Raw genomic sequence first — 17,560 nt, forward strand, 5'->3', positions numbered from 1 at the left:
TCAATAAGGAAATAAAAATTTATCTTTTATTGGACTAATTGACGAGTTTATTATTTTTTTTTAATTTATGCAATTTATAAAATAGATATTTACATACTTTATCGTGATTAAAGTTAATCATAAAATGAAAATTCGTGACTTTAGTCGATTTAAATACAAAAAAAAAATAAAAATAGAAGACTTCATATCTACTTCTGAATTAATTAAGACCGAAGTGTTAAATAATTACATAACTCTTTTTATAATAAATGAAATACGGCAATACAGACGATTAATGTGTTCTGAAAAATAATTGTGCCAAATTATAACCAGAAAAAAAGCATTCATATAGTGAATATTTGAAATTCCTATAAGAATTAATAGTGAATGAAAAAAGAATGTTTATTAAAAACTATATTAATACATATTCAACACATAATATATAATTTAAATTATTTTAAAAAAAATTACAAATATTTATTCGAGGATGACCACTTCTTCCTGAAGCACCCCCGAGTAGCCGGCTAGTGGGGACTTTTACTGATTGTGTAAGGGTGCAGCAGAGGTTGGAGGGGGCCCAAAGAGAGGTATATAGACTCGGAGGAACGAAGGATCGTCAGTTCGGAACAGAAACTCAGAGTAACACAGACATGCAGAGCAAGGTAAGGAACAAACCTACTGGACAACATACAATAGGAAAAAATAGGAGATGGCATCTACAAAAAAACTTTAAAATCAACTTCAACTACTTTAAAAATTAGACTGACAGAAATTCATAAATATTCAAACAGATAAATTCAAGTTATAAAACTAAAAGACATTTTTGAAACGTTGAAATTCAAAACTCAACACTAATTCGATACTTCATTTTATAACTATTTTTATCGACTTGTCTTTTTGTTGTGGATTTAATAAATCATTAAATGAAATAAGAAACTGACTTTTAATATTCATCATTTCATTACTTTACAGATGCATTTCAAATACCATTCAATCGTGAAGGTAAATGAGACGGATTTAACTTAATTAATAGTGTAGTTGATTCATGTCGGTGAAATCACAGTAAAAAAAATATAGAAGGATGTAAAACTTTCGGGGAATATTATTATTGTTACTAAGGCTTGATAAATATCGAAAATATTAAAGTCCGATGAAATATTTTATTTGTTAAAATAAAAGAAAAAGTCAAATTTGGAATAGAAAAGTCAAGCAGACAAGTTCATGTTGAAAATCGATTTAATAAATTTTATTGAAACATTTTCTGTTATTCGCACAAGCTATTTATAAAATATGGCAAGTTCTTTTAATGTTATATTCACTGATATTTCAGTTAAAAAACAATTAGAAAAGAATTAAATTTGTTAGCAGAACTAAATTGTGTGTGGTAGAGCCTTAATATAAATTTTTTTATATTATTTCATGACATTTTAAATAATTAAAATATATTGTACAGATATTTAGTTATATAGTTAATACGAGACCAAGTAGAAACCAAAACAAAACATGACCTGTACAGAAGTCGTGCGGTTGAGTATTCCCCGCCTGAATACAGCAGTCGCGATCTCAATGACGGACGTAACATAACATAACACCTCTTATTAAATATGGCACAAATTTTTATTTAATTTTTAACGTTATTTAAAATATCATCACGGCTAAAAATTATCAAAAATTAAGAAGAAAAACAATTTAAAATATTATTTTTTATTATGATATTATTTAGAGTCTAGCTGAGACCCTCATATATAAAATTTTAAATTGGTTGTTATTAGAAAATTTGACAACCATTGGTAATAATTATAGCTATATTACTGACGTTAGCATCACTCATGAATTCCTCAGCAGTTCGGTACATATCAAATTTATCAATATTTACAAGGCTGAGTGTGCCCCAATAATTTCATATATTTGAAACGTTTCTCAAAGATACTTTCATTTCGATTAAATTCATAATTTGAGATTGAGCTAGGAACATTAAATATTAAATTGCTATATAAAAATAAAATAAAATTTTAGTCTCAAACCTGTATAATTGTTAGAATACAAATACATAAATAAATTCATGGGACGGTTCTATGATAGAAAGAACTAGCTAAGAAAGTGTATATGGCGTAAAAGGTACTTTAAGGTTTTTTCAGAAACTTAATTTTAAAGTTCCCCTTGACCATACCGAAGCTTTCTTACTTTGTTAGAAACTCAGTTAACTTTACACGGAACACTGCAAAATAATCATTTACAAAACCATAGTGAAGTTTAAATATATTAAAAATGGAATATCTCAAATTTCCCATGAAAAATCATTACTCATCCATGAATGCTTATGTCGGGTAGTAAATTCAAAACTATTAGCAAATTTGGCGAAATTAGAGATATGTTATTAACAATTTCAAAATTACTGAATTACGAACCCTACTATTATCGGATACAGGAATTAAAAAATAATTAATTACCCAGATAACCAACCATTTAAAGTAATTTGACCTTCCGTCCCGAAGACTCGCCAGTCTAGATTCATCTGAATCACATTCAGGAAACGATTTGGGAGCTCCGAAATGTTACGACACCGGAATAACCCGGTCAGCTTGAAGAGTGAAAGCCATTTGACACAAACACACCTAGCATACACAAATAATTCGATAAAATCGGAGGCTAGTCGCTCATTTACATTTTGGACCGAATAAGTGGGCGCTGCCAATTTGTGCAATCCGGGAACGCAAAGATGTAAGAATCGATTGATCTGTATGATTATTTATTCTAAAAACTTAATTACGTTGGACCTATGGAATGATAAAAAATAAAAGGGGGAGTTTAATTTTCGAAATAAGTATAATTAATCATTTATACGATTGTCAAACAAATAAAATCTCAAAGAGACAGAACTCAATTTGAAAATTTGAATACGTATACCTTTTTTTTTCATGTTGTCAAAACAAGTTTTAAAGACAAAATTCCAAGCTCGATAGAAATTGAAAATCGTCAATCCTTGGTTTACAACTAAAAACGATTATTCTGTAAAAAAAATTCCCAAATATATATTTTTTGCAAACAAATTAATTTCTCGCTGGCAATAAATATGAATATGAATTCTAAACAAAAAAGTTTAATTTCATATTATTTTCATATCATGTTGATTATGAAAATGATTCATGTTCATATTAATTTCCGGTCTTTATAAAGTGCGGGCACGATTCTTACAAAACCTTATATACATTTTCTTGAAGTGTCCTCCAAAAATTAACAAAACAGAACAGGATACACCTGTGTATCCAGGAAGAAAGGGAAAACGAGATTTCGGTATTGGGAAAGCACGCTACACTATTCCGCAATGCCAAGTAACTGCGCCGTATATGAAATAGTCACTTAAGAGTGTTTCGAAATTCAGCTGCCAAATGGTCGCCATTAGATCTCGTTTCTTACAAGATCACAGTTCAAGAAACGTCTTCGCGCCTCTGCATAGACGTTTCTTGAACTGTGGTTTAAAACTTAGGAGTCCAAAAAAAGAACATTGTCTTGCTAGATCTAGTTGATATAATTTCTAGCTTAACAATTCGCTGAATTTCCGTTTAGACATGTAATGTTTTATACTGAATATATCTGTCTTTAATGAGTTAATAAGCAATAAGAATTAAAATATAAAAACGAAAACTAGAAATATAGTGCACGTTCAACATAAATAAGCTTGATCAAAAATAATAAAAAGTAGACAAAAAATAACCAATTTCAAAAATTTTAGTAAACATTCGAAATTCAAACTATACCCACAAAATTCGGATTCGTAGACCAGTACTTCACCAAGTTCGAAGGACAAGATTATTTGAAACTTATACAATCAACACAAACAATTAATTCAAATATTATTTCTATGATGAGACTTAAAATGAAATATAAATTGTTTTCCGACAATCCAAATTTGTTATGAATTCGGTCTTATTATCAAATATTTTTAGCACAATTTAATTAGAACTTAAAGTTCATAACAGTACCAACATAAATATCTTCTATTAAATTATCATCACAAATGTTAATATTAAAAAAATAAGAAACAATGGATTTATTTTGTCTTGATTCTTCAGTCATCGGTGTGAAAAAATCATATGATAACAAAATTCTCGGTTCTATTTTTTAATTGTAAAGATTCGAAACATCCTCCTTTCATTAAAATTTTAATTCGACAACTCGAGTTTTACATAAAATAAACAAATCGCTTATAGAAATAAATTATAATTGGAAGATTCATGCTTCTAGTTTAATAATTGAAATGTTTACGGTCGTTGGGTTTAATAATTGGAAAAATTAAATTTCTAGAGCTGTAAAATTTAAAATTTTCGACAGTTGAAACAAAAAACCGATACCTCAAAAATTTTGCAAGTAACAACATAAAAATTAAAATTGAAGATGAAATATTTGTCATATTGAACAATTGAAACTTAAAATCTGTTATTGAAAAACTTACATCAGAGGTAGACAATTTTAAAATTAATTACAATAGGCAGTTAGGTAGTACTATATAAAATATAAATTATGGTATACTTGTGGATAAGAGAATATTTTGAGTTTTTTATATCTCAGAAGAAAAAATTTAAGCCTTGACTTATGAAAAAGAGTTTAATAAAGACCGCATTGAAAAAAAAAATTATATAACACCCAAATTGCCCCCAAACTAATGTAAAGAATATAAACCTGTCTTGGAATCCTCAAAGCAGTTTCCATTTACTAATAGGGTGAGAATGACAGACCGAAGTTCCAAATGTCCACTATTACATAAATCTTATTAACCTATTCATTGTCTCTACTCCTCGTGCATTTTGGACTTTCTAATAACGTGACCGGCCGTGAAGGAAGAAGTGCATATTTCACTGATGCGTTACATAAAATCTGTATACCAACCGACCTAGCCCCGGGCATAGCAGAAAAATTTTCATCCGGCTCGCTTCCTAGCAGTAGGTGAAAGTAGTCGATTGATCGATAGTAAAACGGTAAGACCATGAGGGAATGTACAAATTTATATATTTAGAACAAGCACATATGTAATTTGTAAAACCTGCGTCCATGTTACGTGCATACTTACCTGATTCAGTAAGAATGATTCAATTAAATTTACCTTATTTTTCAACGATATAACAAAAAGTAAATTATTATTACATATTTCTTCAATGTAATTTCTCTAAAGTTTCAAGAAATTTTATAAATAAAAATATAAAAGTCAAATAACCAATTAAAAGAACCATATAAAGATAAACTTGAAAAGGATTTAATTTTTTCTATTTTTTGTTGTATAGATTGTATTTTTATCTTCAACAACTCTTGGATATTTTTTCGGGGAACTTTGAGTTTCATCTAAAAGAAGAGAACAATAAGATATACTCAGTTTTTCATGTTCTTCCACCTCAGAAGAAAAATGTGATACAGTTCAATAATGATTAAGACTAGACATTTTTAAAAGCTATGTAGACTAAAGGATTGTAATTATGTATCTAAACTTAGTTACAAAAAAAAAATATACTTGTTCACGTAAAAATCTAACTACTAAGAATTTATACTTAGTATTTATTTAGTAGCTTAGTAACGAAGATATAAAACGACCCAGTACGACGACGTATGAGTAATTAAATATTCTCCAAACGACACAGCCACTTTGATACTTTCACGTTTACAATGCCGACAGTCCCATGAATCAGTATTCGCAGCGTAAAAGTTTAAAGTCATTATCTTTAAAGGCGACTGCTTCTTTTGAAGTTCCTCTTCCTTGCGTGACGCATTGGTCAATGCAACAACGAATTAAATACTGAAAGCTATTGCGTATGACTATGTCATCAAGCGCAATTTTCTTTAATTATTCAGTTTCATAATTTTTTTAAGTTGAATTTTAATTATTGCAATTGGCAAGATACAGGTTCATTTAAATAACTGCTCATAAATTATTATAAAATATGATACAATTTCCTTCATTATAAAATGTATTGCAAAATAAAACTGTATTTCACGCAATGCATGAGTAATATAGAACTTTCACCGTTTTAACGTTAAAAGTTACCACATCGGGGCATATAGTTTCCGGTGTCGGTTAGGGCCTTACCCAACTGGGAATAGTAGTACTCATTACTAGAGTCCTGCCGATATTATGCCACATAATTATAGTGGCGGTATAATGATCGGCTACAGTAAGCAGCGATAGTTTTCAATGAATATATTGGTTTCATTAGCATACAATGGTACACTATCAATGTTTGTACAATGAATGAATGATCGTGTAATAGAGACCAAATTACATTGTCTTTGATTATTTCTACACGCATAAATTTGCTTAGTCATTACAAAGAATATACTCGTATGTTTGTAATAAAAAATATGTTTATTGATTTGAATTGCTGTTTTACATTCATCTTATTTATATTGAAATTAATCTCTATTCCAGATCTTTTGGTTGGGCTTGGCGGCCCTCGTAACGCTGGCTTTAGCAGAAGAGAAGAAAGCTGAGGCCAAGACCGAGAAGCAAGCAGCACCAGCAGATGACAAGAAACAAGAAAAAAGAGGGCTCTTAGGATTCGGTTTCGGTCATGGAGGTGGTTTCGATGGCGGTTATGGAGGTGGTCACGGGATCTCTGGAGGAGACATCGGTCTTTCTCTGCATGGTGGTGACATCGGAGGATACGGAGGTGGATATGGAGGCGGATATGGAGGCGGATATGGAGGTGGATACGGTGGTGGATACGGTGGACATCATGAAGAACACATCAAGGCTATTACCATCCACAAGGAGGTGCCCGTTCCATACCCAGTCACCGTCGAGAAGAAGGTACCTTACCCCGTCAAGGTCCCCGTCGACAGGCCCTACCCCGTCCATGTACCAAAACCATACCCAGTCCATGTTGAGAAGCCAGTACCAGTCCCCGTTAAAGTACCTGTACCTGCTCCCTACCCAGTCACCGTTGAGAAACACGTCCCATATCCAGTCAAGGTCCCCGTCGACAGGCCATATCCAGTTCATGTACCAAAGCCATACCCAGTCTATGTAGAAAAGAAGGTCCCATACCCCGTTGAGAAGCACATCCCATACCCAGTCAAGGTTCCAGTAGACAGGCCGTACCCAGTACACGTACCAGTTGAGAAGCCAGTTCCAGTTCCAGTTGAGAAGCCAGTACCCTACCCAGTCAAAGTCCCAGTAGACAGGCCTTACCCAGTCCACATCCCTAAGCCCTACCCAGTACCTGTAGAGAAGCCAGTACCTTACCCAGTAGAGAAACCAGTACCATACCCAGTCAAGGTACCAATCAAGATCCCAATCAAGGTACCTTACCCAGTGGAAGTCAAAGTTCCAGTCCATATCCCAGTTCACTCCCATGATCATGGACACTCTTACGGAGGCTACGGAGGCGGATATGGAGGAGGATATGGAGGAGGATACGAGTCATACCATCACTAAGTTACCAGGGCTACCTTACCAATTCCTATTGTGATCTTTTTTATACTTTAACTTAAATATATTTTTATACTTTTTTTTATAAATACGTCTTTTTATTCTATGCACCACCTTCCATTCTTAGGGTTTCAATAAGTTTAGAATAGGAAATATAATCTCCTTATTTACAAACCTTATATCTATTAAAGAGAATCTCAGCAGTTTATGAAACAATATAATAAATTTAAATAAAAATGGAAATGTCATTATTATTTCTGAAGTAGTATTCAAATCTACACTACAATACTACGAAATACTCATATTAGTTTTAACAAGTAATTATTTTTAATTATAAAAAAAATAGCAGTAGGAAATGAAAATGATATATGCATGAAAATATAAGAATTTCTAAAAAATCAATCAAGAGCCTGGTTTTTAAACCAACAGTGGTATGTTGAATTCAACCACCAACTGTATTTATATACTACTGAATTTCATTAGTCTGAAAAATTCTCTATCATGTGATCAGCTGAATGTAATTCAATTTTCTGTTAATTTTTTAGAAATCCGTTTAAATAACTTTCTAGTGAAATATATTATTCTAGTAAAAATAACCAATTCGTTAAATCATTAAATAACTCAAGTTCAATAGCAAAAAAATGTTCATTATTTTAAATAAATCTTGCATGTACTTTCTTAACGCGATAATCAGTAAAAAAATTGTAGAAATATATTTTATATGTTTTATAAAAATCACTTGGTAGGAACACAGCGATAAAAAAAAGTCATATAAATGTCAAAAATAGTTTTCATGTTTGAAATGTGAAACAAATGTGTTTTTTAAATAAATAAAAATTATACATCAATAATAATATTGCAAACTCTTCATAATTTCGTTTTCTCGTGATAGTGGCTTAACTATCACGAATTTTATTGTTTTCAAATATAATTTTTTTTTCCATCTTGTCATTCCATTTTTTTCTAAGCATTTTGCTACATACCGATTTATTTTTAACGTATACATTTACTAATTTTTTTCTCCTCGTTATCGTGTAGAGATAGACTTATCAGGATTTATTAAAATAAAAAAAAATCTATCGCACCTGGACTATAAACAAGTCATGATCATTTTCATATAGGTATTATTGTTGAATGATGATAAAATCGTAAATTACCACTTTAATTAAACCAAATTTCATCAAGAAAAACACAAGATGGACCAAGGAAGATATGGGTTGAAGAAATGGAAAAGTTTATAGAAAACATTACATAATGACTCAAACATGAAAAGGTGGCCATGAAAAAATGAAAAAAAAAAATTGGGAAATAAAATGACTTCTTCTAATTTTGTGGAGTCCTTTCCAATCTATTAAAATTGTTTGGAAACCAGATTTCTTTAATAGATTTTCGTATTACACACCACACTCCAATTAAAAATGGAATAGAATGAAATAGTTTAAACATTTTTTAAAAAAAACATGGTAATATTTGACTCAACTATATACAAAAAATAATTAACTGGATAATTATTCAGAAAAGAAAAATAGTAAAACATAGCGAGTGTTGATAAATATGTGGAAGGCAATGAAAAATAAAAAACAGAGTAAGGATTAGGAAAAAGTTCAGTTCCTTTCAGTGTGACAGAGATAAGTACCCTAAGTGGCTTACTTTTTTTTAAAGTATTTATTTTTTAAAAATGAAAAAATACAATTGTTTGGATTTGACACAAGAGAAGAACGTGGATTTGGAATATAGAAAAATTTTGTTGTTCAGGGTAGTATAAACGAATTTAGAATTGATGATATTTAAAAAAAATATGTGTGCAATTAGTTTTTTGTTTTGTTTTTAATTTGTACAGAACCCTATAGACTGAGGAGCACTCCAAAACATTTGTTCAAATCGTGTGCTTTTAAATAAGGAGAAAAAAAAAATCATGTTAATATTTAACAACTATTAAATAAAGATTCATATTATTAATATATTTAATTAGTTTAACTAATACACCAACTATACATAACTATTTATCATAATACTTGCAAAATACTTAGACCTAGTCCTTTTGTCATTAAATGAATTTGGACAGCCAAAAATAAATAAAAACCTGGGAGGTGTTGTTTCAGGAATAATGGTCACCTATTTGATTGTTTAACTAATAAAATACAAGAAGGAAGCGTAGTTGCTAACAAATTAAATAATATTATCCATTAAATAATAAATAGCAACCGAAATAAATAATAAACTTCTCCTTGCACAATCGTTGTTCAAGATACAGTACTTCCTTCGTGGGTCATTGCAGAACAGGTTTTTATTTATTAAGTTCAATTTATTACTAATATTATATTGGCCCTGTTTGGATCACTGACGAATCATGAAACTAACAAAAAGAGGAAAACTATAAAACCCTTCGAATATATATTTCAATCAAGTACTTCAAATACTTTTTACAATGAAGCCCTGCAAAGTGGGGCGAAACGTTGGAAAATAAATAGTTGTAAACTATTTTTGTTTCACTATTGACCGCAACCCTGACCATCACCCTATATATCAATTTTTACGGTCAACTATACATAAATATATACTTTTTACAATTGTTATAACTAAAGTTTCCATACCAACATAAATTGGGTTTTAAACTTATTTAGATACAAAAAGAGGTTAAAAACGCCTCGTGCTAAGAACTCAGCTTGCGTGAAGTACCTCAATAACCAGGCATCTACATGCGCAAAACAATGGCATTACACAGAATGAGGCGCAGGTGCGTGAGCGGACGTCCAGGGAACGTAACATTACGTAATATGACCCCTGGTCAGTCGGCCCAGTTCGCTTTCACATTGTCATGTTAGTGGCGCATCTGCATCACAACTAAACTACCATTTTATTGTGACATAATAGCATTTTTATACGTGAACCTATTTTTTTCCCTAAATAATTGGTTTAAATTTTAATCTTTTGTTTTTTATCAAATTATAAATATATATTTTACATTGATGATGGGGTAGTGGATAAAATGACAAATTTGAGGCGGGAATATACTTGGGATGATATAGCGATTTTTTCGATAAAATTTACTGACGGGAAGTGCCACTTTATAAAATCAATTTTTTAATTTATTTCTCGATTTTCTCATTAACAGCTCAAACGATTTCGATTAAACAATACGCAGATATTTAATATCAGCTAGCTCTTATTCTCATTGAAACAATTCCTAAATGCCGAGTTTAAAAAATATTTTCCTCCAAAGTGCCTTTATTATTTTTTATATATATTTATTAAAATTTACAACTATATATTATATAATACATTCAGTAAATTTGATCTTAGTTAAAATGGAGTGTTACAGTCGTGTAGAGCAACTACCCATTGGTAGCACTCTAATGACATTTTATATTAGCAGGTCTCGTGCCCATCTTCTTTTCAGGCGCCTCTTTTCAGATGTAAGGTTAGAAACTAGGGGGTTTGAGTCCCTAGAGAGTTTGTAATGGAAGGAGTGATATCTGGTTCGGGCTAGATCGGTTACATAGCCAACATTAAGGTCTTTATGAATGATTTTATTTGTGACAAAGAAAGGAGAATTGAGGATTTTTACAAAGTATTTTGGATTGTAAGGAATACGAGAGGAATTCGAAGGTTTAGTGGAGCCCCGAAGCTCAACTCCATATGTTCAGATTGGCCTTATTACAGTCATGTAGATCAGTCTTTTGTAATGTGTTAGAAGTTTTGACCGTTTGTCTAGTAAGTGCTGTAATAGTCGAAATCGACGTGCAGTTTCCTGTCTTTTCAGTCTTGTGTGAGGATTCCAGGTTAGTCATTTGTCCAGATGTAGTCCAAGGTAGCGGATCTGTTCAACAGGGGTAAGGGCAACATTATTGAAGTGTACTGTAGCGCAGTCAGTATGTTTAGGACGTAGGATAAAGGTGATTTGATGGAATTTGTTGGAATTTATTTTAATCCTCCAATTACGACACCATTCTTCGAGAGCAGTGATATGGGATTGGAGAGTTTTGGATATAATTAATGGGTTATTATTAACTGCGAGTACACATGTGTCATCGGCATACGTGGTGAGGATAGTGTTAGGATTGGTTGGAATGTCAGCTGTATAGACGGTGTAGAGGATGGGACCGAGGATACTACCTTGAGAAACACCAGCGGACTGAGAATAGAGGGATGAATAGGAATCATTGTCGTTTACTTGAAATAATCTATCAATGAGAAACGAACGAATGATGAGAAAGTATGTAGAAGGTAGGAATTTACAGAGTTTGTAAACCAGTCCCGGGTGCAAGACTTGATCAAAAGCCTGTTCTACATCGAAAAAGACTCCCGTGCAGTACATTCCACGCTCCAAAGAAAACGAGACTACGTCCACCACACGATGACATTGTGGGATAGTAGAGTTGGGTGTTCGGAATCCAAATTGGTGATCTGGGATTATATGATTGGAATCCAGGCTGGGTTATATGCATTTCAAAATGAGTTTTTCAAGGATTTTCCCCATGATCGGTAATAGACCTTTAATTTTGTTTATCAAAAATAATTAATCATTTCACATTGTTAACAGCAATACAAAATGTATAAATATGAACTAAGAAAGAATTTGATAATTAACTAAAAGAGAAAAATAGAGAAATAGAGACAGCAGTTAAAACTGAAAAATCGGAGACGTCCGAGCGTGTATCATCTCAAGGCTAGGGCATCACTGTTGTATTCTTTCATGTTGAAATTTGTTATTCGCATCTGAGAAATCCTAAAATACGTATTTTTATAGTAACAGAAAGGTGTAACTTTCCAGGGTGGTAAGTGATACTTGTGATGATCGCACTGCACCAGCTTTTTTTTTTTTTTTTTAAGGATCTTTTATTTGAAAAATTTCACTTTGATGACAAGTAGAGTCTGTGCCTGAACACTAGGTACTGGAAAGGCATACTGAGAAAAACTATGTAAATTTGTACTAACGGCGACGCACCACTTTAAAAGTTTTTGTTTATTTTATTTTAATTTTTACAGAAGAAATATTTATTCTATTTACTGAACTCGACTCCTTTAGGACTATCACACTGAATGTTCAGAAAGTAACACCATAGCCACGAACGATTTGGCATCAAGGAATCACCAATGAGATCTATACGCTTTTATTATGACCGTATGCAATACTGGTCTCCTAGTTCCAGAACTCCGTCCTCCGGCGGATTGTCCGAGGTACTTCATGCAGAGGGCTAAAAACAGTATTATACACCAATAATTCCATCTTCCGTCTGTGCCAGAGTACATAGGTAGGAGGCACATCAAATTCTTTGATGGGCTGAAGACCTGTTCTGCTATTCTGGGAAATCCACCAAGACCTGGGAGGTGGCAAAGAAATTGTCCCCTTGGTGAATATCCTCACCAAGAGGAGTTTGGGTTCTGCAGCCTAAATTCAAAATAAATAAATAAAAACTCCAGCAGAGTGGCTCTTCCTCACTCAATGAAATAAATAAGTGCAAAAAGCACAAATGAAACCGCCGGTCGCACACACTTATCAATCTGCTACTCTTCTTATAATTCTCCAGGGTAATATAAGAATTATTTATAAACGTGAATATATAGTATGTACCTTATCGTATATTGTAAGGGTAATAATAAAGAAATAAACGAAGGGTGAAATAAAAACTGGTTTCCTATCGATTAATGTTTTTCATTAAGATTTGCAATCAAGATAACGAGTTATTAATCTTCAATACAGTTAGAAACTAATTATATGAAATACGAGTTATTCATCGAAAAGCCAAAACATCGATCATATTAGATCATTTACTCCTACATGAAAATCACTTGCTCAATTTATACTATATTTATATAAAGCCTTTCACTTTCAGTTTTACTCCGTAAGACTACTTACTTACTTTTTTTGCTAGAGTATAAACGGGCTATTTCGTGCAACATCACTACCAGTCAATCTCTTTATGGAAGACTATCTTCTAATGGCCTCTTCAAAAAGAGCAATTCATAAAGAGATTAGGTAATCCTAAAATTTGCCGAAAGAGGTTTCACCTGAAATATTTTCGAAGTGTAACTATTACAGCATTTCAAGTATAATTATATAATGTATAATAGTCGGCATTGACCATCTTTAATTAGATCGGCGAGTCGGAAATATTGAAATATCGTTACACATACCGTGAGCAAAGACGTAACCGTTACAGGCAGTTAATGTTAACGATACAAATTAATTGCTCCTGATTGACTGGTTCTAAGCTAAGGAAGTCATACTAAGCAGTAAGGGGCCTTGTTTCCTTATACTTACTTTTACCAACAAAAATAACACACAAATCAAATCGTGTCAAAGAAACAAAAAAAAAATAGAATTATCTTAATTTCACTAAGGGCAGTTCCTGCATTGTGATAAAATCAATTCCATTATATTAAACAGTTCGAAAATGTTTTACAAAAGTTCCCATAAATCTGTATTAAAAACTAGAAATTTATAAAATCCTTCAAATACAAAATATTTTAGATACAGCTGAATGAATTGTTATTTAGAGGATAGGCCTACATTAGAATTTGTAATTAATATATAAATATTTATTGTATTAGCGTTTAGTAAGTATTACTTACTTATCTTATTCCAATATACTCTCTGTTTACAAGATTCACAAATGAGGCCAATATCGGTTTCTATTTACCACTTTTGTGAAAGTATTTTAATGAGCTGATCATAAAAAGACTCACTACCAATCCTCTTCTTTTTAATATTTACTTTTTTTTTTTATGTCAATAGTGAAAGACAATATTTTAAATAATGTAAGTGTAAAACAATTTTAAACTATGATTATATAGATGATATGATTTCAATATGGAAATTCAATATGTGTTTAATATCATTATAAGAATTTTAAATATACACATATAACATAAATAAAAATTGTTGATAAGAATAACTTAATTTTAGCATTGTAAAGGTGCATGAGTATGGGCTAATTGTCCTGAAACTTTGTACAAGGAAAATATAGAATAGGTTATATTCTATTTGGAAGTTTTTTCACCTCAATAATTTTTTTAAAAAAGGTAATTTTTTTTTTTACAAAGTCATCCTTACACAAACTCCAACTTCCCTCCAAGTGTAGGCCAAATCGAATGCGTAAACTTAAAATATTTTTAGATTGAATGTAGCTAAGAAACATCGATACAACACTTTTTAAAAATATTAATGATATATGAAACATACTAATCTAAGCATTATAACGGACTAATTACATACAACTGATTGAGAAAGCTCTGATTGGTCAGTTTATAAAGGGTCAGCAAAGACATGACTCATAGTTCTTAGAAGAAGCTCCTGTGGTGCCTATAGCTATATATATATATAAATGATTGACCATATGTTTCTCAATATGAAAGAGATTAGGAAGGAGATCACAACTCCAAAAAATAGTAATGGGGAAGGCTACCCAGGCCAACTGCCCCTAAGAAATCTTTTTTTTTCTTATGCTCCTTTTTTTATTATTAAAAATACAATAAGAAATACAGAACTATGCAAACAATAACATATGTATCACAAACCCTCTGACCCCGAATCAGCCATGGTGTTATCATACCTTTAAAACATATTGAAAAATAAGTTAAAACAAGTAACATTGATAAAATGGATAAAATTACAAAACCGGGTGAAATTTGGATAGTTCTGATTCTAACTCTGATTTATATTTTTCCTTTAGTTATTTATCGAATTCTTTAATGTTTCGTATTTATCAATTGTTTGTTATTTTTTAGGTTAGGAACTGGTTGTTTATTTCAAATAAGCAAAATTAAAGATACTTATGAGGAAGATTTTTTAAAAATTCATTAGATTAAAATATCAAATTTGAAATTTTCCACGATCTCCAAATTTCCCCTCACTATAATTTATTTAATAAATAAAAGTAAACAATTTTTGAAAATTCACTAAAAAGGAAACGAATCACTTATTTATTGTATTTTATAAATTGGTTACTTCCTCATCATTTTTTTTTTAAATTCAGTTTCAGTAGTTTGATGAAACCTTGAAAAACATCATATATTGGATTGCATTTGTTTTAATGCTTATTAAAATTATGTTACTTAGTCTCATAAACAAAATAAATAAAATATGTTTGCCCAATCATAATACTTATTTATCTTGTATATGATATATAGTGTACCTTAGCCAACCTCCCCTAACATCCAATTACTGGTATATTTTGAAATTTTGGAAACAAAATCCAAAACTGTAAGGTCACTCAGAAAATGTGGAGAGAATAATGCAATAGAAATGAAATTTAAAAAGAATTTTACTAAAACTGTCTGGATAAATTATGAAGTAGCATAACTTTAGTAACACACAAATTCGGAAATATATAGCTTTGTTTCAAGCTTCCAACCAACACATTGCACAAATTATCCAACTATGCTGGAAAAGTAGGTAAGTACTTATGGTTTGATCTATTTTAAAGAAAAACATGTTGAACTAACATCAGACCAATCAGTTCAGAAAAAACATTGAGAAAAAATTGGAAACCAAAAATTAATAACCCATCCAGTAATATGATATCCAGAAATATCATCTAGTTTGAACTGATTTTTAATCTATAATTTATAACAATTATTGAATTGTTTGCTAATATTTCTCCAAATTTCTTTTCGTTGTTCATGGTTTAGTTGTTATATGTTAAATGTAGATAGGTAGGGATAAGAAACTGTTATACTGGGCCTTATACCTAGATGACCTCTACAGATCCTACTTGATAATGCTCCTACTGCATGGTCAAGGTCCTGTTGATTAATTTGTCATCACTTTTATGAGTGGAAGTGGACTTGAAACTTTGATCTACAAAATGACTAATTTTTTGAAGCACCATGTTTTAGACCACTTATCAAAGTAGTAATTATAATTAAAATGTGCACATTGAATGTAATAAAAGTATTAAAATATTTACTCATGAATGCTCATCTAATCGAAAAAGATATAAAAGCAACCAAATTCTAAACAATTCAATTTTATTAGACAACGAAGGCAGTTCATGTTTAGAGGATGCATGGTAGTTAAACTTTCAATGGTATTAAATCTGACAAAATCAAAACTTAATAAATAAATATTGTAATCGGTGCTTTAGAATAGATTGAACAGAGAATATTTTTTTTTTTTTTGCATACATTAAAAAATGCAAAACAACATACCAAATAAATATTTTTAGACATGATAGAACATTATCGGTCTGAATATTGTTTACATTAGAGCAGCCCATACAGTAACAAAAAACTGAAGTGTAAATAATAATAATCATCATAATTATTGGACAAATTGCTTGTACCTTGGGTTACTAGCCAGAAACTATATTTAATTTTCATTATAAATTTGTATTATTAATAAAAATTCAAAATTGAAACATTTATCATAGTTGATTAGCACCTATTATGTCAAAAGAAGAAAATTACCTGTATAGTAAGGTAAAATTGGAAAGCATTATTTTTAAAAAGTTAACTATAAGATGACACAAAGTAATAATGTATATCCTTACTTATATTTCAAACAAATTTAAAATACGGTTACTTTGTTTTGTTCATAATCAAATTACAATTTTCCTATTATTAAAAAAGGAAATATGCAACTGTAACAACAATTGTAAAAGTTCTTCTGAAGGAAAAATCTAATATTGAAATTCATAATGATAATATATAACTTTGCAACAAATGCATTTTTAAATAATACACAAGAAAAAAAAATTGTCTGATAATACTGATCGAGTAAATTTCAAGTTAAATTGATTCAAGGATCAGAGCAATATTCAATTAAAAAAAAAAAAAAAGCACTAACTTGATGTATGGGATGTTTGCTGGAACATGATATTTTGAACCTGGGTCGAAATTCTTCTCTGATCTCAAAACTGGTGGCTTGACACCTCCAATCTTTTCTCTGAAATCAATAAAAAATAAAATCAGATAGATGGTTATATTCATTGAGAATGATCAATTTTCTTGGTATTTGTGTTAGATTAATACTTATAATGTACAGATAGCTATGTAACTATTTAAATAAAAAATATGAAACTAATTTTAAAACTTGAAAAAATATTAGTCAAGGAATGGAGATTAATTCTTTTAATCAAAATAAACTTTATATGAATTTATGTGATAAATTACAAATATTTGTACAATAAATTATATTTATTTTAAATACTATACATTATA

At 30.6% G+C, this 17,560-nt stretch overlaps 2 protein-coding genes across 2 annotated transcripts in view; one reads left to right on the plus strand and one right to left on the minus strand.

Annotated features, from left to right (window-relative positions):
- Positions 1–519: 519 nt before the first annotated feature.
- Positions 520–7,480, plus strand: LOC106681522 (uncharacterized). Its single transcript, XM_014421869.2, has 2 exons — positions 520–641; positions 6,395–7,480. Exons 1-2 carry the CDS (start codon positions 630–632, stop codon positions 7,400–7,402), a joined length of 1,020 nt encoding a protein of 339 aa, XP_014277355.1. The 5' UTR covers positions 520–629; the 3' UTR covers positions 7,403–7,480.
- Positions 7,481–17,146: 9,666 nt separating this feature from the next.
- The window catches only part of LOC106681465 (angiotensin-converting enzyme-like), a 37,105-nt gene continuing 36,691 nt past the window's right edge, over positions 17,147–17,560 (minus strand). Inside the window, exon 10 of the mRNA XM_014421788.2 lies at positions 17,147–17,285. Coding sequence (XP_014277274.2) covers positions 17,162–17,285 — 124 coding nt within the window. The 3' untranslated portion in view covers positions 17,147–17,161. The remainder of the gene's footprint in view (positions 17,286–17,560) is intronic.

The sequence above is a fragment of the Halyomorpha halys genome, unplaced genomic scaffold (assembly GCF_000696795.3).
Source record: "Halyomorpha halys isolate HHAL.00 unplaced genomic scaffold, Hhal_1.1 Scaffold343.1, whole genome shotgun sequence".
Classification (NCBI taxonomy): domain Eukaryota; kingdom Metazoa; phylum Arthropoda; class Insecta; order Hemiptera; family Pentatomidae; genus Halyomorpha; species Halyomorpha halys.